At 41.6% G+C, this 21,096-nt stretch overlaps 3 protein-coding genes across 7 annotated transcripts; 1 reads left to right on the top strand and 2 right to left on the bottom strand.

The window, feature by feature from the left end:
- Window positions 1-572: 572 nt before the first annotated feature.
- LOC110530467 (ubiquitin-conjugating enzyme E2 variant 2) lies at window positions 573-3,837 on the bottom strand. 2 transcript variants are annotated; one of them, XM_021613547.3, is made up of 4 exons: window positions 3,547-3,837; window positions 2,012-2,181; window positions 1,579-1,704; window positions 573-1,425 (listed from the first exon to the last, which is right to left on the bottom strand). In XM_021613547.3, exons 1-4 carry the CDS (start codon window positions 3,599-3,601, stop codon window positions 1,279-1,281), a joined length of 498 nt encoding a protein of 165 aa, XP_021469222.1. In that variant the 5' UTR covers window positions 3,602-3,837; the 3' UTR covers window positions 573-1,278. The 2 variants fall into 2 exon arrangements, with proteins under 2 accessions (XP_021469222.1, XP_021469223.1); XM_021613548.3 differs by having other exon boundaries at window positions 2,033-2,181; window positions 3,547-3,701.
- A 277-nt stretch (window positions 3,838-4,114) lies between these two features.
- Window positions 4,115-15,310, bottom strand: LOC110530465 (DNA replication licensing factor mcm4). 4 transcript variants are annotated; one of them, XM_021613543.3, is made up of 17 exons: window positions 14,618-15,310; window positions 13,936-14,017; window positions 13,693-13,848; window positions 13,175-13,338; window positions 12,948-13,049; window positions 12,715-12,810; window positions 12,470-12,565; window positions 12,071-12,209; window positions 9,858-10,078; window positions 8,591-8,711; window positions 7,359-7,618; window positions 6,613-6,978; window positions 6,232-6,359; window positions 5,595-5,802; window positions 5,030-5,258; window positions 4,578-4,711; window positions 4,115-4,422 (listed from the first exon to the last, which is right to left on the bottom strand). In XM_021613543.3, the coding sequence occupies exons 2-17, from the start codon at window positions 13,997-13,999 to the stop codon at window positions 4,330-4,332; spliced, it is 2,577 nt and encodes an 858-aa protein (XP_021469218.1). In that variant the 5' UTR covers window positions 14,000-14,017; window positions 14,618-15,310; the 3' UTR covers window positions 4,115-4,329. The 4 variants fall into 4 exon arrangements, with proteins under 4 accessions (XP_021469218.1, XP_021469219.1, XP_021469220.1 ...); XM_021613544.3 differs by having other exon boundaries at window positions 13,936-14,042; window positions 14,618-14,710; XM_021613545.3 differs by having other exon boundaries at window positions 13,936-14,030; window positions 14,618-14,710.
- An 830-nt stretch (window positions 15,311-16,140) lies between these two features.
- Window positions 16,141-17,648, top strand: LOC100301812 (CCAAT/enhancer binding protein (C/EBP), delta). Its single transcript, NM_001160641.2, is given in 1 exon segment — window positions 16,141-17,648. A coding segment is annotated over 1 exon segment (924 nt). The 5' UTR covers window positions 16,141-16,366; the 3' UTR covers window positions 17,291-17,648.
- The last annotated feature ends 3,448 nt before the right edge of the window (window positions 17,649-21,096 follow it).

The following is a 21,096-nucleotide window of genomic DNA, read 5'->3' as shown; positions in this document are numbered from 1 at the left end:
TCACGATACATGGCCCCATTCATTCTTTCCTTTACACGGATCAGTCGTCCTGGTCCCTTTGCAGAAAAACAGCCCCAAAATATGATGTTTCCACCCCCATGCTTCACAGTAGGTAAGAAGCATTTCAAGGTCCTGGAGTGGCCTAGCCAGTCTCCAGATCTCAACCTCATAGAAAATCTTTGGAGGGAGTTGAAAGTCTGTGTTGCCCAGCAACAGCCCCAAAACATCACTGCTCTAGAGGAGATCTGCATGGAGGAATGGGCCAAAATACCAGCAACAGTGTGTGAAAACCTTGTGAAGACTTACAGAAAACGTTTGACCTCTGTCATTGCCAACAAAGGGTTTATAACAAAGTATTGAGATAAACTTTTGTTATTGACCAAATACTTATTTTCCACCAAAATTTGCAAATAAATGAATTAAAAATCCTACAATGTGATTTTCTAGATTTTTTTTCTCAGTTTGTCTGTCATAGTTGAAGTGTACCTATGATGAAAATTACAGGCCTCTCTCATCTTTTCAGATATTTCATTATAGATTGAGTAAAAAGGAATCCAGTTTGCAACATACAGTATTTCTCAAGACAGTGATTTTAATGTCAGAGAAATCGCAATGTCATAAACTTGTAATTTTCTTTAGAAGTTAAATACATGGGGTATTTTTTTCAGAACAGAACAGGCTTGAACATACGTTACAATTCAAAGAGCTGCAGAACAGAAACATTATTGGAATCGTGTCAAATACAGATATACTTTTTTAAATCCTTCAAAACTTGTGACACTACTTCTGGCCTAAAGCCATTGGTTAATCTTCATCTGCATGATATGTCAACATACCTCCTACATTTGACTAAATTACAATTTAAATGTAGCTTTTGGTCAACTATTTATTTGTTAAAGCATGCCATCATACACACATTTCAATTATTTATTTTAGTCACCTGCCATTCGAAACATAAATTGTTTGACTTGGGTATACACTTGGTGCCATTCTTCTCTTGTAAAGCCAACTTGATACATCTCACAATCATAAAGTGAATGGTCACACTAACTTCAATAGAAGAGAAATAACTGTGTACACTTGTGGTCTTAAAAACATAATTTCACTCGCAGTGGGGACGTTCTAGAATGACCATAGGCTAACTAAAAGGAATGTCCAATCTTGCTCAGTCTAAATTCTTAAAATAGTGGAGTGAGAATCATCACGATTGTGATGGCCTACACAATCATTTCAAGGAGAATACGATTTAAGACAATAGGGGTCAAAAGTAAACAACAGTTAATTACTGTAGGTTTGTCCTTCTGGTGGTTGTGGAAGCTTCATATTCTCTTTGGACATCATTAGACGCCTTAACTCTTGAAGAACAACTTTAATGCTATAAGAGGTTTGCCATTTAGATAGAATTGGTATGCTACGTGTATCCACCTGAGAGAGAGAGGAGAGGCAAATTAGTGATCATCCTTTGATGAGCACTAGGCACTGAGTTTACCAAAAACACATGTACATTAATAATTATATAAATATATTTAGACCTGTTTCATTTGTAAGGGCAAAAAATGTAAATGTGATGTTACTTACCATCCCATTGGAATTGTTTATGCCATTCATGCTAACTTTTGTTACAAATCTAACAATTGGAGGTGATTCAGGATATTTAGGACCACATTCCACTTTCAGACTGTATATCCTGTTCTCATAATTAGTCTGGAAAACAAAACACAGAAACAAACATTGCTTGGTCCGGGTAATGGTGATGAGCTATGCTCATTACTGTGCCTGTCTTGACTTACTGTTTTTTGTTGTTGTCTTAAAGCATTTTCAACAACAACATTTTGCCAAAGCGTGGTCTTAGAACACACAACTATTACGGAAATGGCACGGTGATGTGCTTATATTACAGAGGTAGTTTGGTAATCAAACCTTGAGTGCGGTGTAACCTTGCCTGAGACTTTTGTTACTTTAGCTCAGCTGGCTAACACGGTCATGTGACGCGCAGATGTCTCTTACTTACTCCTGCTGCGGTCACACTTACTCGTGCCGGTCCGATGATCATGCCTGTCCACCGTGTTAGCGTCATATCTTCATCATCTTCAAGGCCCCAGCTGACTGTCCCATCTCCAACACCTTTCTGACCCTCTTCAAGCTCTTCCAACAAGCGAAAATTACGTGGAACTTTAACTCCTGAAATAAAAACAAGACAAGATTTTAAAAACTAGAAGAGGCAATCCTGGGGAGGGTTTGTCCATGCTACCCTCAACTGTTCATGCAACACAATAACATATCAAACTGCTCACGCAAGTTAAATGCAACAAATTCTTAGAACTTGCTATTTGCTTGTGGCTGAAAACAGGCAACCAACTGTCACTATCCCTTGTGCTGTATGTCACTGGAATGAATACTTACTTCTAATGGGTGATGTCAATGCAGGGTACCATTTCAACTGTACACTGATGGTAAAACATCAGTCTGACCTGGCATGATCTTCCCTATCTGACCCCATGAAAGTTCATAAATAAGAGATCATCCTAACAGTCATGAACCTTATCTATATGTAGCCTATTGAACACTGGATAATTAGTGATGATGGCCTGGACTAACCTCATCCTACATGAATCCAGGGGGGATGATGAGATACAAAGATGCATATGTGCGATTTTGAGTGGGTGTTGTGTTCTGGATCATTCTGTATGCCAGGGTGGAATCAGAGATATGGAACCCTCGTGCTTGGCTATGAAACTTATGGGATGCAGGCGTCATGATTCCTCAAAATCCACCAGCGCAATATCAGACCTGACATGGGCCAACTTCCTTTATTCTTACAGGCACAATACAAACAGCGAACTGAGAAAGGTAATGTATTAATAAAAATGGTTGCATAGTAAATGTGTGATATGACGTTTCCTTCAATTAATACGAAACTTTGGTCTGGCATGCATAATAAAATGCAGCAACTTCACGCCCCACGGCTAGTATATACAAATCTAGTTAGCTACCTAGTACAACAGTTGCACGAGCGCTAAACCAGCTTCCTCTCCTTGCTGCATGTGAGTAGCTAGCGAACTATTATGAAAACCAGTGGTCTCTTCTAAAATGATGCAAATTCTGTTTGCTACTAACTAGCGAGCTTATTGTAAAAATCTGCAACTTCATAACCAAAGTTAGCAAAGCACCCAAGCACCTAACGTTATCGAACTACTGTACTAGCTAAACGTAAATATATGCTACTGGTGGAAGGCTAACTAAATTATCCTAATCCCAGCAAATACTTATGCCAGTTTGTGACCAACTTTGTATAGATAATGAAAATATACATATAACATTCTGGTTTGGCTAAGTTACAGAGTAGTGAATACACCACTGAATTTTGCTAGTCTAGCTTGCTAACGTTAGCCGCCACTCGATTTCTGGCTAGCATGCTGCAAGCATTTCAGACCCCAGGTTTATCTTCTAAACATTGTTTTCGCGTAAACATAGTATTTTTATATTCTGACTTCAATTATATAATATTGAAATCTTTACATATTTCCCAAAGTGAAGCAGACAAACCTGAGGAGGCCGCCATCTTCTTCAGCCAAATCCAGAAGCACACAAAAAGTGCCATAAACGAGGGGTGTGTCAGGTTAGGTGTCTGCAGAAAACGCTCCCACCGGTTCCTTCCTCGTATTCGACTATACACTACTAGATTCTGTACAATATTTTAAGATGCATGTGGCTGACAAGGTGGTCAATAGCAGGAGGTGCGCATTACACAGCTACAAAATAAGCTGAAGAATAATGCTGAGTATATACACAGGACCTCAGCTGATACAGCCAGAAGAGGATGGACCACTCAAGACTAAATTTAGGGAGTTTTTGCTTGCTCTTTTTGGTCTATGCAGGGTAACTAACACCCGACTGCTGAGAAAGGTCTTTAAAATAATATACAGTATTCCAAAGTGTAAACTACCGGTCACCATGGCACACCTTGTCAGAGTTGTGCATTGTAGCACTGGCATGTTTGTCATCAGCATTTGTCCTTGATTAGCATGAGTAAAACTGAGTCACCCTTCTCTGTTGGTCCAATGTTCATTGAAATATTATAGACAAATCAAAAAAATAAAATAATAATAAAAGCAACCCTCAAACATAGCATTTATTTATTGCGCACCATAATAAACATCTGAGACACCAAGCACTACCAGGAATCACAAAGCATACAAAGCTAGCCATCATCATGGTCAAACATTCTTTACACACCAGTATTCAGTACAGAGAAAAAGCTGTTGCTACAGGGAAATACATGTGAATTCAATGACTGTACAAGGAAAGAAGGGAGATGCGTGTATTTCTTTACAGCAGGCGAACAGTCTTTCCAGTGACGGTCAGATAGTCTTCATCTGCCAGGGCACGCAGAGCCTCTTCAAACATGTCCTTCGTTATTGCCTGAAAAAAATATAAATAATTGGGTCAGATATACACCATATTCAGAAGATATGCCTGCCATCCAATTAAAATACATATCTAAATATAGTTTAAAGGTTTTTCTGTATAGTTAGTTCTCATCAATAGGAAAAGCAGAGCTGGTAGGTACTACTTACGGCTTTAGACTGTCCTCTGAGGTCATCAAACAGCTGCTGGTATTTCATTGCAGGGGTCTTTCCCCTGGACTGGATCATTTTTTTCAGAGCTTGGGCCACTTCCTCCTTACGCTTACGGGCCGTGGCACTCATTCCTGGGTTGAGTAAAAACAAGACAGGTTAATACTTGCTCCACAATACACATTTTTTAAGATACTGACTAAGGTTGGGTTTGCATAGTCAACCAATTCTAAACATTAAACATGGCATGGCAGACAGGAATTTGAAGAGCTGTCATAGCACTACACAGACATTTTAGTCATTTAGCAGAGCGACTTACAATTAGTGCTTTCATCTGAAGATAGCTAGGTGAGACAACATCACAAATCGTATCAAGTCAATGTTCCCTTAAAGTATTTATCAGCAGCCAGTGCTAGTGGAAAAAGTGTCGTTTTAGACAAAGGCTTCCATACCAGTTGTGAGAATGGAGATGTCTACGAAGCCAGTCCTTGGGTCTGTAGCAGACTGCTTGAGGGCCTCGCGGTGTAGTCTCTTGGCCTCCTCCACGTCGACCGTCTCCACCTTGTCAGAGAAGCGCACCTTGGCATGGGCCTCGGCCAGTCGGATCAGAGACTCCAGCTGCCTGGGGTAGGCAGACACCATCCCCCGCCCGCTGCCGATCTTCCTCATGTCCACATAGGCCTGGGAGAGAAAGATACCCATACAGTCAATCCAATTTCTTTATAAAGCCCTTTTACACTTTTGAATGCTCTGGCATGATATTTTAGTGCAATGTTTTGACCAGAAGGTCTTTGTCTGGCATAAACCTGGAACCAGCACTTCCACACAACTCGGGGCCAGAATCAAATATTTATCTCCAGCAGCCAGTGGATGGATGACATTTGTTTACTAGCCAGTCACTGAATACTTTTTTTTTTACCCGTATTTATCTGGTGGCATGGCGCTAATGTCAGGCCCTGAAGTTACATCTACATCACAGCCACTTTCAATTTGGAGCATTTTATTTAAATATCGTACTTCAATGAGTGCCTGGCTGGCTTCTTCGTTCAGTCTGGGGTTGATGTAAGTGCGAGCATATGCAATGTAGTCCTTCAGCACTGCCATGTCCAGGAACTCTTCCTCGATCTGCTCCTCGCTCTGGTAGTAGAGCGCCACCAGGTGGTGAGCCAGGCGACGGTCGTACGCCTCGTCTTGAGGATCCAGCATCAGGAAGATCAGATCAAATCTGTAGGGAAGAAAATGGTATTTTGATTTGTTTGTTTGTTTGTTTGTTTGTTTGTTTGTGTATATATATATAAAATAGTTAACATACTTCAACCTTATTTACAACAGTTCATAAGAGTGTTGAGCCAGTAACCGAAAGGTCGCCAGTTTGAATCCCTGAGCAGACTAAGTGAAAAGTATGTTGTTGGGCCCTTGAGCAAACCACTTAACCCTAATTGCTCCTGTAAGTCACTGTGGATAAGAGCATCTGCTAAATTTCTAAAATGTAAATGATATGCATATTGTGAGTGCAACATTTATCTATGCCAATAAGGCTCAGTTGTTAGGGGTTCAGTGGCCGCCAGTGAAGCGACCCAAATAGGATATTATTAACAATTAGCACCATATATCAACAGTGTTCAGGGCTGTTAAGCTATCAGGTAATATTTACCTTGACAGCAGTGTGTGAGGGAGCTGGATGTTCTCGATGGTCGTCTTCTTGGGGTTCCACTGAGACTCCACGGGATTGGCTGCTGCCAGGACAGAGGTGCGAGCATTGAGCTGGCAAATAATTCCAGCCTGCACAAAGAGAAGAGCTTAGTGAGAAACTACCCTGTCGTTCACCGTTACTAACAATCTATCAAAACACAAACAAATCAGAATGCTTCTACAATAGTAAAACTTTTAATCATTCTGTTAGCAACACCACATTCAAAACACAAATTTAACAGAGGCCTATACGTTTCTCAGAAGTGCACTGGTCATTAGGACTAGTCCTGAGCATTGCGCTGAAACTTCAGTCTCAACTTGTTTTGTCCTTCTCTAAACCCACCTTGGCAATGGAGATAGTCTGCTGCTCCATGACCTCATGCAGCACAGAGCGTGTGCTGTCGCTCATCTTGTCAAACTCATCAATACAGCATATCCCGTTATCACTGAGCACCAGGGCTCCGGTCTGCAGTACAAGCTGCTTGGTCTCTGGGTCCTTCATCACGTAGGCTGTGAGGCCCACAGCACTGGAGCCCTTCCCAGACGTGTACTGACCGCGGGGCACCAGGTTGAACACATACTGCAGCAGCTGGGACTTGGAGGTACCGGGGTCTCCACAGAGCAGGATGTTTACCTCGGCACGGAAGTTACCGCGGCCTGTCTGGCTGAAGTCTTTACGGGTGCCCCCGAACAGCTGGAGAAGAATACCCTGTGGAAGAGAACGTTTGTCCTGGTCATGACTTTAATTAAAATCTGAACGCAGGCAAAAATCAAACAATTGCTGCAGTAAAATGCCCTGGGAAAAGAATGACAAACTTTATAGTACTGTTCATAGATGTTGCATAAAAGCAAAATCCACTAATATGAAAGACTGCAGTTACACATCCCTGGCAGCAGAGGACGCCACATTGCTATGGTCATCTGAAGGGATCGATGGGACAGTTGTCCTGTGGCAAGTTTCCCCAAAAGCATTGTCGCACAAACATCTTATAACCACAGCAAGCAATGTAGAAAATATGATCTTAGAGCTGCAATGTTGCTTCTGGGAAACTCATCCTTGACTGATAGTTGATAACCATCCCCACTGACCTTCTTGATATCCTCTTGTTCGTAGATGCTGGGGGCCAGGGCGGAGGAAAGACGCTCGTACACGTCTGGTTTGGCGGCCAGCTCCTTCAGTGTCTGGACGCGCTCCTCAGTGAAAAGCTTCTGGTCTGAATCCTCATCCAGCCCATGAAGGCGCTTCTCGTCCGTCTTACGGAAGTGGATGACGTCGATGTGGGTCTTGTACACCGACTTCACTGTGCTCTGGCGAGGGTTCTCACGCATAGGAACCGCTCTGTAGATACCTGTTGTGGAGATGAGTTTAGTAATGACGACAGTCATTTTTTGTTTACCATCCAATGTCAGGTTACAGTGATGTACTCGCATCCTGACATCAAAAAGCTCTGCAGAAGGATAGCTAACACTGTTGGGAGTCTCATAAATCTTGACAAACACAAGGCTGATGGCTATAGCCATGTTCAAAGAGTATATTATTCTTCTGGTTTTATCAAGCTCTATTTGGGATATATTACCCTGCCTTGCTGGCTTGCTAGGTAATCAATCCTCTGATGACATCTGCAATATTGTAGATGATACCCATTTGATGACGTGTTTGTTTAACTTGCACAAGCTGCATTTTATGTTGCATGTGATCATATCCACTGCTGGGTAAACAAAGAGGTTTCTGATGAACTGCGAGCGCAACTTTTCATGACAAGGACAGAAAATGAGTCTATAGGACCAAACTGCAGTAAGTCACAGCAGCAGTATGCATGACAAGGGCCAATAGCTTTACCTGACGTGACAGGACCAGGAAAACTAGGCCCATGGTTATAGGCTTTAAAGGGGCAATCTGCAGTTGAAACAATAAAGTAGGCACCCCACCTCTGTTTTTCTTTTTGTTTTTTGAAGCTGAGAAATGTAACCATCCAAGATATCAAAATTATAGCTTTAAGCATATTTTGAGGTTTTACAGTGTATACAAAGATTGAAGTAAAACAAGCTTAAATTTTGGTTTCTGGCAGTTAAACTAAGCTCATGAGGCACTTAAGTTATATTCCTCAAAAATCAATAAGTATATATAATTAATTTACAATCAGAAAAATTGGTGTAGCAACTGCGGATTGCCCCTTTAACTAGAGCAGAGTCTTTCTTGGTCAGATCACATGGAAAGTTAAAACTCTTAGCCCTTCATAGCCTGTGTGACCATATCACCAACAGCAAAGCTATACAGCCATCGGTTCACAGCTATTTCTTTTAGGGGTCAAACAGCTCACCAGTGATGTTGATGCGGTCTCCTGGCTGTACTTTGTCGACCAGGTCGTTGTGAGCGTACACTATGGTGGTGTGAGGGGTCTGCCCAGCAGGCATGTCATCAGGAGACTCCTGAACTTTGATCTGAAAAAGAGAGGAGAAAATGAATCAGTGAGAAATAAAGGCGCTCTTGCTTTAGTTGTGGCTGGGAATACACTAGTATTGTACTTGTGAACAAACCCAGGAAGATGAGCTCTAATGGGTAACAACCATTATCTCATCAGTTCTGTTCAGCAGCATCAAAGAAAAGTATATCTTCCATTGAAAGTAAGCAGACTGTCGTACAGTATAAAGTCATCCCCTCTCCTTGGTAGAGGGAGGTTTTCAAGGATCCACCTGAATACCTGAGATCCGAGCGGGTCCGGATCCAGAATTCTAAATAATGTCAACGGTCTGGGTTGGATCTGATTGTCACGGGTATGTGTAACTTTAACTTAGCTGCAGTAGAGAGAGAGAAATTGTTGCATGTGAACCATTTACATTTATGCTGCTGCTCTTTTCATAATAGTGGTGCGTGTACCTTGTTGTTGGACAATCATAAGTCAAAGCGGCAATATGCTACAAATCATGTCATGTGTCAAATACAACAGGTAGACCTTACTGTGAAATGCTTACTTACAAGCCCTTAAACAACAATGCAGTTCAAGAAAGTCAAGAAAATATTGATTAAATTAATTAAAATAAAAAATGAATACCAAGGCTATATACAGGGGGTGCTGGTACTGTGTTAATGTGCGGGGGTACATTTTACCTCTGTGTTGAAAAAGTTATGAGATATCTAATAAATGGAAGATGGAATTAAAATGACAGAATTCAAAGTGAAAAGGAAGTACAGGCTAACAGGCAGGCTGCTACTTAATATTTTGAATGGGGTGGTTTGTTATTGTGTAGGACGAGAAAACGCATGCCTTGATTGGCCTAGCTAGCTTAACTAGTTTCTCCTGGTTTGATGCAGTTAAGACAGGTACTACGTAATCATATTGGATGATAAATAACCTAGCTATGGGCAGATATTAGTCTACTGTAGCACGAGTCGGCTTGGTTGGTTGTCGTCTCTCCCACGTGTCACTTGCTCACACTCACTGTAGCCTACACACACAGCACGGCCACTGGATCGACCAGGTCTATACGGAACGGCTCTAGTTGCAGATGGTGCAGTAGTTCATGTATTGGCGTCTTGTCCGATTATAAAAAAACAACTAGTGCCTTCTTCCTCTCCCCATAGCTCACCATCTGTTTGTCGGAGAAGGCAGAGCGGTTATGGATGAGGGCCAGGCTGTGGGTGGTGTTGCAGTTGCGGCACACTGCAGGTTCTGCGATGCGGCCACGGTCCACCTCCACACGGGTAGAGAAGGCACACACCTGGCACTGGAAGAAGGCCTCCTGCATCTCTGGGATCAGCTGGGAGGTCCTGATCACCATGCCGCTGATGGTGATCATCTGATCAATGTCTGGGAGGAGAGCGACAGCGAGGCAAGATTGTATTAAAAACGAATCATTAAGCATCAGACCTGGGTTCAAATAGATATTTAGTTCCAAAAGTTTAAACCATTTAGCACTTTAGGACGCATAATCAAGTGCTTGAAATTGAAAGAAAACAAATACATGATTCACTCTTCATATGATTGTGTAACAGATCTGCATGAGTTGTTCAGGGAAGCTAGACATCCATAATATGGGGCGGCAGGGTAGCCTAGTGTTTAGACTAGTAACCGGAAGGTTGCAAGTTCAAACCCCCGAGCTGACAAGGTACAAATCTGTCGTTCTGCCCCTGAACAGGCAGTTAAGCCACTGTTCCTAGGCCGTCATTGTAAATAAGAATTTGTTCTTAACTGACTTGCCTAGTTAAATAAAGGTAAAAAAAATAAAATAAATAATATGACATGGCCTAGGCCAGGGGTCTCCAAACAGCTAGATCTTTTCCCCACATTGTTACGCCTTAATCTAAAATTAAATAAATTGTTTTTTTTCTCTCATCAATCTACACACAATGAATACACAATACCCCATAATGACAAAGCAAAACCAGGTATTTATACATTTTGGCAAATTTATAAAAATATAAAACTGAAATATCACATTTACATAAGTATTTCAGACCTTTAACTCAGTACTTTGTTGAAGCACCTTTGGCAGATTACAGCCTCGGGTCTTCTTGGGTATGATGCTACAAGCTTGGCACACCTGTATTTGGGGAGTTTCTCCCATTCTTCTCTGCAGATCATCTCAAGCTCTGTCAGGTTGGATGGGGAGCATCACTGCACAGCTATTTTCAGGTATCTCCAGAGATGTTTGATCAGGTTCAAGTTCAGGCTCTGGCTGGGTCACTCAAAAACATTTGAGACTTGTCCCAAAGCCACTCTTGCGTTGTCTTGGTTGTGTGCTAAGGGTCGTTGTCCTGTTGGAAGGTGAACCTTCGCCCCAGTCTGAGGTCCTGAGTGCTCTGGCGCAGATTTTAATCAAGAATCTCTCGGTACTTTGCACCGTTCATCTTTCCCTCGATCCTGACTAGTCTCCCAGTCCCTGCCACTGAAAAAGATCCCCACAGCATGTCATGTGCCTTTTACTTAGGAGTGGCTTCCATCTGGCCACTCTACCATAAAGGGCTGATAGGTGGAGTGCTGCAGAGATGGTTGTCCTTCTGAAAGGTTATCCCATTTCCACAGAGGAACTCTGTCAGAGTGACCATTGAGTTCTTGGTCACCTCCCTGACCAAGGCCCTTCTTCCCCGATTGCTCAGTTTGGCCGGGCGGCCAGCTCTAAAAACTGTCTTGGTGGTTCTAAACTTCTTCCATTTAACAATGATGGAGGCCACTGTGTTATTGGGGACCTTCAATGTTGCAGACATTTTTTGGTCCCCGTCCCCAGATTTGTGCCTCGGCACAATCCTGTCTCGGAGCTCTACAGACAATTCCTTCGACCTCATGGCTTGGTTTTTGCTTTGACATGCACTGTCAACTGTGGGACCTTATATAGACAGGTGTGTGTGCCTTTCCAAATAATGTCCAATCAATTGAATTTACTACAGGTGGACTCCAATCAAGTTGTAGAAACATCAAGGATGATCAATGGAAACTTGATGCACCTGAGCTCAATATCGAGTCTCATCGCAAAGGGCCTGAATACTTATGTACAGTGTTTATGCTCAGACCATCCATTTTCGTTGTTTGTCTATGAATAATTATAATATTAAGAGTAAAAAAAGAAAAAAGAAGAAAACATCCCAAACCAGGGAAAATAATATATATATAAATAATTTGATAGGGCCCCTTAAAGTTGTTTATTACCATTATTTTACCAGCTATATTGACAGACACAGCTATTGTACACCAGAGAAGAATGTGCCTATTTGAAAGCTATTTTTTAAAAGACGCAGTAGCTCGACATTTTTTTTGTAGCTCTCACACTAAAAAAGGTTGGAGACCCCTAGTCTAGACTATTACCTTCAGGGTTTAGGCTCCTCATGTTCCTGGTCTTCAGGGCGTTGTATGGCCGCACCTGGATCTGGTGTTCCAAGATGGAGTCTGGGAAACGCTCGAAGAACAGCTCATTGACGGCCATGTCAAATGTAGGTATGACTTCCTGTGATATAGATTTAGGAGAAACATTATGAATCACCATTTATATTGGTATGCCCACATCATTAAACATATTGTGTCTCTATGGGCAGGACCATGGTAATAAATGGCAGATGAATAATGAAAACCGCCTGTGCATGCTGTCACAATTGGATTTAATACGGTCATACGGGAATTTGTTTTAAACTTTGCATTCATAGCTCACTATCCTCCATTAATATTAATGTGCAAGACCATCTGGCACATGTATGCATGTTTATTTACCTGGGGGTAGGAGATGAGCTGCCTGTACAGGTCTGCATCAAAGGACTGCACATGGCTGCAGTTGACATTCAGCACAGGGTCACCAATCACACTGATCTAGAGGGACAACAGAAAAAGAAAATGAACATCACTGCAAAATGACAAGCAAAATGTTGCATTACTTTTCTCAAGAAAACCAAATACAAGATGAACTACAGGTAAATGGTTGATCACAGTTTTGGTGTCACACAGATGGGAGACCCTACCTCCTCCAGCTTCTGCATGTAGAGAGGCTCATTCAGGTCCAAACCAGCATTCTCATCCTCATTAGAAGTGGGGTCAATGAACCTCTGCAGGAATCTCTGTAGGAAAATTAACAATAGAAGCATTCAGATAACGAGCTTCTATCAATTTAAATAGATTTAACTAAACTTTTCTTTATCAATTACATTTTCATTATTTATTTTTCTACACCAATGAAGGCACACAACTTCCATACCTGAAACTTCTCCTTGCAAGTTCCCACATTGACATCAGTGCCCCAGATAACCAGCTTCTGTCCCGCTGCCTGCTCACTGGCTACTGCACCATCTGCACTTGGCTGGTGGAATAGAAAATGTCCTAAAGTGTTAGAGATTTGCTAATGGTATCATTCTATATCTATGTAGCATTAGCAGTTCTAGAATTCCTGACTATAATTCTCCATATAGGAGTTTCCCTACTCACCAGCTCTGTGTGGAGGTCCACCTGGGGGGCCTTCCTGGCAGAGCCCAGGTCAGGGCGCTGTCTGACTGGGGTGCCACGCACACCACTGCGGGGGGTACCCTCCAACCTGGAGCTAGGAGTCCCGTACATCAGAGGGGAGCTCATGTCCACCTCACTGGGGAGAACTGGGGAGAAGAGGATAGGACATTGACATGACATTCAGAGTGATATCATAGGGTCAGCATCTCAGTTCTTTCAAGTACAGTTCCAGTTTATTTTTTTCAGTTGTTGCACAAATTATCTGGGCCCGTATCCACAAAGCATATCAGAGGAGGATCTTTCCATATAAAACTGATCCTAGATCAGCACTCCTATTCTGAGACGCTTTGCAGATAAGGGTCCAGATGTCAAAGCCTGGAGAAGTGTTTCCGTACCAGAAATGGCAATACAGCAGAAATAACATTTTTTTGTAACTGCAAAAAGGGCTCTCAAATAGCATCTTGCAGCATTCTGTGTGTCAATGATGGTAAAGCAGTTACCTGAACGGCGTGGGCTGGAGAACAGAGAGGTGTCATGGACTGCAGGGCTGGCAATATCTGTAGCTGGAGATGTGGGCATGGCTGGCAGATCCCCGTTGGATGAGTCCTGACCTCGTCGCCGCTGGGAAGGAGGAGAGGCCAGGCCATCACTGCTGGCTACAGACAGAAAAAATACATATCCAAGTCAACAATCAACATAACTCTGTAAATATGACTCAGATAACCTGTTTCTGTATAACTTACGAGTGACTGGAATGTCATCCCTACTGCGCTTGCTTCCAACGGGAGTTGATGTTGGTGAAGACATCCTGAATGATCACAGGTCCTAGATATAAAATCTGGTTGAGTAGCTAAAACAGTCAAAAACTAAAGTGAAATACATGCATGCGTAATTTACTTTTACAAAAACATTATGCAACCAGCATGTAACATAGCTGAGTTGAGCTACAGTTAGATAATAATAACGCCAGACTAGTTGTTGGTACTTGCATTCTTTTGACATGTGCAATGAAAGTGAAACAATGCACACTAGCCAGCTAACTAACAACGCTAGCTAGCTAGCTAGCTAGCTGAACAATTGACTAGAAACTCCCGAAAAACTTGTAAACTATAAATAAATATTTTTTTCTAAATCCTAAACTAGCTACTTCCTCTAAATTAAGCATCATCATCCTAATCATGTTGAATTAAATAACATAGTGTCTGGCATGTTCAAGACAACTGTAAACAGTAGCTAGCTAACTTTACAGCGTGCAAGACACTAATTTAGCCGAGGAAACCCAGTAGATTACTGAGTGACTTTACTTTAACTCCCAAACACATATACGTAATCTGAATTCTCTTTAATAGCATACAATATTCAATACGAAATTACCCATATCGTTAATTTATCTTCTGATACCATAGAAATATCTTACAATCTTACCTTCTGTAGGATGTAGCTATGTCGTGCGGCTGCAATGAATTTGGCGCGAAATTGTGGTTGACACGTAATATTCCCGGGAAACTTTGCACCAATAGCAAAGCAAAACTACTTGAGCGCTAACCATTAGCACTTGCACATCGAGGGGGTTCAGGTGTCAATGTCTTAGATCAGTAAATACGGTTGTTAACATTTTTCATGAAGTACATTAATAATTGTTTTTGTTGTAGCCTTTAATTCTTATTTTCAGTACTAGACCCATTCTTTTCACTGCAATAACTGTGTGTGTACCTAAAATTGCTGGGTAATCACCCCTTCTGATTTCGTTTAGCCCTACATATATTCCACTCAGGGGCCATAGTGTCAATGTTTGCCAGAAGGTTGCATATGTGTCACTAGAAATGTCTATGTGTTTTGAATATCAACCCTGGTAAAAATACGGAATGCATATCCGTGGGAACACATCAAACATGCAGAATTCCTCTTATTAGTAATGACTGCATTCCCTGATATATAAAATAAATTAATAATAATCATTTCCACGGTCATCATGGACATTGAATTTCATTCACGTAGATAACTGCGTATTTTGAACAGCAAATGTTTAACACCAAATGTGTGATTACAAATATACTGAACAAAAATATAAACGTAACATGCAACAATTCCAATGATTTTGATGAGTTACAGTTCATATAAGGAAATCAATCAATTGAAATAAAATTATTAGACCATAATCTATGGATTTCACATGACTGGGCAGGGGTGCAGCCACGGGTGGGTTTGGGAGAGCATAGGTCCACCCACTTGGAAACAAGGCCGACCCATTTTTTTTTATTACAGACAGAAATACTCATCAGCATGACCTCAAACCTCACTTGCCTGTTTACAGGTGATTGATGCCCGTAAACCCTTTTCAGTACACTACACACTGACGTCACGCGCGACTCTTGGCTGCAGTAAGAAAGCCATCTCCAAATGTTTTTTTTTGTAAAATAATTATTTTGGATGCAGCAGTTGTTATCTAGAATGCTTGTGCTCATTGGCATAAACTGTAGCAAAAGTTAGCCAATGCGCCATTTTACTGGTTGAAGTTGAAGTGTTTTTTAAACATAATGCAGTTGATTTGCGATTATGACACACACATTATATTAAGCAGGACATTCATACGATCCTTTAACATCCAATTATAATCCAAAAGTAGTATGAAATGCACTCATAAACAACATGTAAATAGAGGCTTTTTTGCTGGCGTTCTATAAGAACGTGTTCTGCCACTAATTTGCCCGCATCGCCCTCTTGCGGCAATGTTTGCAAATACAAAGGGGTCTATAAACTCTGGCTTGGTATACGCAGCATGAAATTATGCACTTGTAAATCAATCCACTCGTAGTAAAGAGGGTGGCGTAGTAAAGAGGCGACCACGTGATTCAAACTCAACTCTACTGGCTTGTCAAAGGGGGAGTTAAACCTTTGACGTAAGCAGGGGAAAGTACAAAATACACTCCGCGAAATACAGACGCTTCAGAGAAGTTAGAAACAGGTCATAAACCTACAGTGACTATGCAGCCACTATTTTAGGATAAACCTAAACACCACTTGAAAGAAGCAACGGTGTGGAAAATAAAAAGAAGCTCCATTAATACAGAGTGAGCGTGATACATTGTTGCATTGTATCAAGCTTGTTCCAACTACTTGACTACTAACGAAATATATTGACGTCCGAACCCACGAGGGCAGAAAGCAGAGTTCATGTGCGACATATACAGCCTGGATTCTCAGTTCGTGTCTTCACAATGCAACATGAGTTGGGCGGTGGAGCCTATCAACTTCTACGACAATAAACTGAGCAGCGGTCTCCAGGGGGTCTGTAAACCCGGTAGAGGTGATCATGGCACGGCCGAGGAAAGCACCATGACCGAGTTAAGTACAGCCCCTGCAATGTACGACGACGAGAGTGCCATCGACTTCAGCTCCTACATCGAGTCGATGACAGCAGTGCCACACCTGGAACTCTGCAACGATGAACTTTTCCTTGACTTATTCAACACTGTGAAGCAAGAAAAGACCGATTTATGCATGTCAGCCTCGACTACATCGCCCAGCAACATGCAACATATGTCAAGTTGTTCAACCAACGCATACGCATTTGGAAGCCAAAAAGAGTTCGAGAGGAAGCTCAAGGGGGGATTTGACAAGGGGGCCTTCAGCGCACCGATCAAGCAGGAATCGGACTGGAGCGACAGTGACATGTCCTCGTCGTTACCTTCACAGATAGAAACCTGCGACAAGACCTCCGTGAGCCGTCTCATGGGACAACCAACTCCGCCAACAACCCCAGAGCCCATCTCAAGCCACTCCAGTGTCAGCTCAACCCAGTCCTCCCCTCGGAAGGTCGGCAAGGACAGAGGGAAAAAGAATGTTGACAGGTACAGTCATGAGTACCGCCAGAGACGCGAGAGGAATAACGTTGCGGTGAGGAAAAGCAGGGACAAGGCAAAGCAACGCAACGTGGAAATGCAGCAAAATATGCTTGAACTGGGTTCAGAGAATGACAGATTACACAAAACCATCGATCAGCTAAACCGTGAGCTCACTGGGCTGAGGGATTTCTTCAAGCAGCTTCCCAATCACAATTCCTCGTTTGTGGGGACCACGGGTGGGGACATCCGGTGACAAATTGTCACTTTCTAATGAACTGAACTGAGCTTTTGAAATACATACCTCAACAGACTTTTATTACCATCTGTGTAACAGATGCATTACAAACAAGCGTACATTTATGGCACTGGAAATGTACTGGAAACCGGAGGCCTACTCCCATATTGCTGCCATAATCGTTTTTGGGAAAAATGTTTTTGTATATTAAATTATTTTACCACTTCATTTACATATTGTTATACCAGATATGATACATGTTTTTATAATTCAAAACTTTGTATAAGAGCCAGAGCATGCTCACATTTTTATATAGTTTGTATAAAAAACTTGAAATATTTGGCTATATGGAATCTCTAATAAAAGTGCTGAAAAGTCATACAAATCATGGTCTATGTGTGTGTTTGGGATGCATAGATTATTAGTATACATCAGTGATTATAAATTACTTGGAATGGTTAAAGTGGGTTTTATTTGGATCTGGTGGTGCCAAGAATCTACCTCAGTTGGAGTTGGGCCACCTCTGTAGAATGACATTTTCACGGCTATTTAAATAAAGACCCGAAAAAGGTAAAATATTTTTTTTTTAATTAAAAAATAACTATACATACACTAGCATAATACAATGTTTATTGACAGAGTATAAGTACCATTCATCTTCAGAAATATATTAGGAGGTAGATATTCAAGGAAACACAGAGAAACGTGTGGCTATTTACAGCAAACAGGCATATTTTACAGTCACCAGTTGCACCCACGTGGGCCAAGTTTGACATATGTTGCTCCTCTCTGGTCTGTCAGTTCTAGCCTTGGGCTGTCAGCTCCTGGGTCCTAACCCATCAGTAACACACAAACAGATCTATTTTTTCACCAATTATTCACATTCTGTACAGAGAGAGCTTGTGGGGCTGGGCTGAGGAGGCCTCAGTCTTACAGATTTATTTCATGGGGTCCCACTCCCCACTTTGACAGCCTCAGAGGCAGATGTCTTCCAGGCCGATGCACAGGGCAGGTTTCCTGGTGACCACACGGATGTAAGCGCTGATGGGGCCCACCCCCCTCCCCAACACATTCTCCATCTTGCAACCTGGAAACTCCAGCACATGGGCAATCAAAACCTAACCATGGATCAATAGTCTTAGGATATGGTCGTACATACAAGTTAGACATGCTCAATGAGAACAAAAGTTGGAGCTAAGCTAGCCATCAAATGTCAATGTTACTCGTATAATATAGTTTCTGACGACAAAACACAGTATTGTTATTATTAGATTGGTGGGGGGAAAACACCCAATGCAAAAATTCAATAGACAATATATGTATTGAATACGGTATGTGGTGCTGATCCACTTCAGTTAACCTGGGTTGCCCGGATTCTCAATAATGGATGTAAGCCAAGAATATACCAAGAATGCTTGATGGTATATGATGGTCAGAGCCATACATTTAGATATATGGCTCTGATGGTGGTATGTGGTGAAACTAGTGGTTATATATTAGAAGGCAATATAGAGCCAACTTCAGCAACACTAGTATCATGTGGCTTCTCTTACACTATTGATCTGTGTGAGTGAGTGAGGCCATTGTTCTAAACAGATTGTCACGGATCCCTCCGGAACTTTCATTGCGCACACCTGGCCCCTATTCCCACTGATTGTATTTGTATATATATGTCCCCTTTGTTCATCATGGTGCTGTCCATTATTGTTACAATGTACGTTGGTGCGTGTGAGTACCTGTACTGTGTGTTTTGGGCTTTTGTGCACTTGTGGATTGCGCAGATGATTACGGGTCTAGTCCCATGTGTTGATCATTGTGCGTGTGTGTATTTATTTGAGGTACTCCTCGCTCTTTTGTTTGGGTTTCAACCCTGTGTTTTGTGTACATGTTTGTTTGGTGTTTGTCCCCGTGCCTTTACACGCTGTAATATGGGGTATAATAAAAAAAACTATTACGCATTCCTGCGCCTGTCTTCCAAATCATTGTTACCAACGTGACACAGATCTCTTATCACAGTCTAACTACGGGACATTGGACAAATGACAATGATGTCACTGTGTCAGCAAATATACTGAGTTTGTTCTGACACATGGGAGGATCCAGATGCTGTACTGGTGCACTTAACCATACTTAACTGAGAGACAAGCACTGTCTACATAAATAAAAGGAAGGTAATGTACCGTATATTACATAACAGGTGAGCAAGAGAGAACTCCCCTCATGGCCAGAGGCTGCAGAGTAACACACAGGCATGATGGTGCTCTGCTGGAGCTAGAAAACAGCAGAGAGAGAGAATAGTCACCATACTAGGTGTTTGAATGGCCTGTACTGGTCCATCAAACTACAGTTCTTCATATATTACAGCACATGCATTATAAGAATGTTATAAGATATTATAAGCATGGACTTTATTTCAGAGCATTTTTTGACAGTTTCACTTTCTCATAACGATACAGTCAAAGACTTTATTTGACAGCGACACTGTAAGAAAATACAGAAGTATGAGGATACCCTTAAAGTGATACGATGTTTTGAGCTCACACCTTGATTAAGATTAGATTTGATCATACTTCAATTTCTGCTACTATATGCGTATATACTGCTATCACACATTGAAAATACAGACATTTGCCAATACACATTCACATAACTAGAACTCAAAATCACAGACTCTCACCAGGGAATCACAAGCCACACAATCGAATGCTTGACTAGAGACAGCACAGGCATAAGGTGTTATAATACAGATGATGACTTCACATTTCCCAGCCATCCCGAGTTTCCGAGACCCCTCTGGGAAAAATGCAGTTATTATATTCTATTGTATTGGTAAACCAATAATTCAATCAGTTTATTAGGCTTATCCACTATAGCTTTTCAGCAAGTGCATTGAAGACTTACAGCTTTTGGGGTGCCATCTCCAAGCAGTCACTCCCACATAAGCTGCAGACTGGCCAGGAGTAGGCTATGTCCTCATCCACACCAACTATCACACCCTGCAAACACCAACACAACCATCAGTACCAGCCAGAGAAACAAACCACTACAGGACACCACACTGACCAACCTGGTTCACATAGGCAAGCAACAAGGGCGGAAACTGAGAATTAGCGGTTTAATCATCTTATCAATATTCCACTGTGGTTTGGCTTAAAAACGAAAGATATAACTAGCTCTGTAAGAAAATAAAAATGCAATTCTTATCTGTGAGATGATAAGGATAGCAAGCGTTTACTCCCTTAACCAAACTGACACATTCTCAGTTAATGGCCCGAGATGAGTCCGGGACCACACATGCACACCAACTTATGTAAGATACAGTGCCGTCAGAAAGTATTCACACCCCTTGACTCCCCCCCCCCCAAATTTTTTTTTATTAGAACCTCAATAAAAAATGTATTAAATGTAGATTTTGTATCACTGGCCTACACACAATACCCCATAATGTCAGTGGACTTATGTTTTTAGAAAATTGTACAAATTATTTAAAAAGTAAAAGCTGAAATGTCTTGAGTCAATAAGTGTTCAACCACTTTGTTATGGCTAGCCTAAATATGTTCAGGAGAAAAAGTGTGCTTTACAAGTCACATAATAAGTTGCATGGACTCACTCTGTGTGCAATAATAGTGTTTAACATAACTTTTTTTTAATGACTACCTCATCTCTGTAGCCCACACATACAATTATCTGTAAGGTCCCCAGTCAAGCAGTGAATATCAAACAGATTCATCCACAAAAACCAGGGATGTTTTCCAATGCTTCGCAGAGAAGGGTACCTATTGGTAGAAGGGTAAAATAAAAAAAGCAGACATTGAATATCCCTT

This window comes from Oncorhynchus mykiss, chromosome 8 (assembly GCF_057628025.1).
Source record: "Oncorhynchus mykiss isolate SJ-2025 chromosome 8, ASM5762802v1, whole genome shotgun sequence".
NCBI lineage: Eukaryota > Metazoa > Chordata > Actinopteri > Salmoniformes > Salmonidae > Oncorhynchus > Oncorhynchus mykiss.
Note: the sequence above shows the minus strand (reverse complement) of the source record. Positions and strands in the feature narration are given on the sequence as shown.

Coding starts and splice junctions, on each gene's coding strand:
- LOC110530465 (XM_021613543.3), bottom strand. CDS start 13,999: ATGTCTTCACCAACATCAACTCCCGTTGGAAGCAAGCGCAGTAGGGAT. Junction 12,566..12,714: donor ACATGCAGAAGCTGGAGGAG/GTAGGGTCTCCC, acceptor TTGTCCCTCTAG/ATCAGTGTGATTGGTGACCC. Junction 6,360..6,612: donor AGACTATCTCCATTGCCAAG/GTGGGTTTAGAG, acceptor CTCTTTGTGCAG/GCTGGAATTATTTGCCAGCT.
- LOC110530467 (XM_021613547.3), bottom strand. CDS start 3,601: ATGGCACTTTTTGTGTGCTTCTGGATTTGGCTGAAGAAGATGGCGGCC. Junction 1,705..2,011: donor TAAGTGTGACCGCAGCAGGA/GTAAGTAAGAGA, acceptor TTTGTTTTCCAG/ACTAATTATGAGAACAGGAT. Junction 1,426..1,578: donor TAAACAATTCCAATGGGATG/GTAAGTAACATC, acceptor TCTCTCTCTCAG/GTGGATACACGTAGCATACC.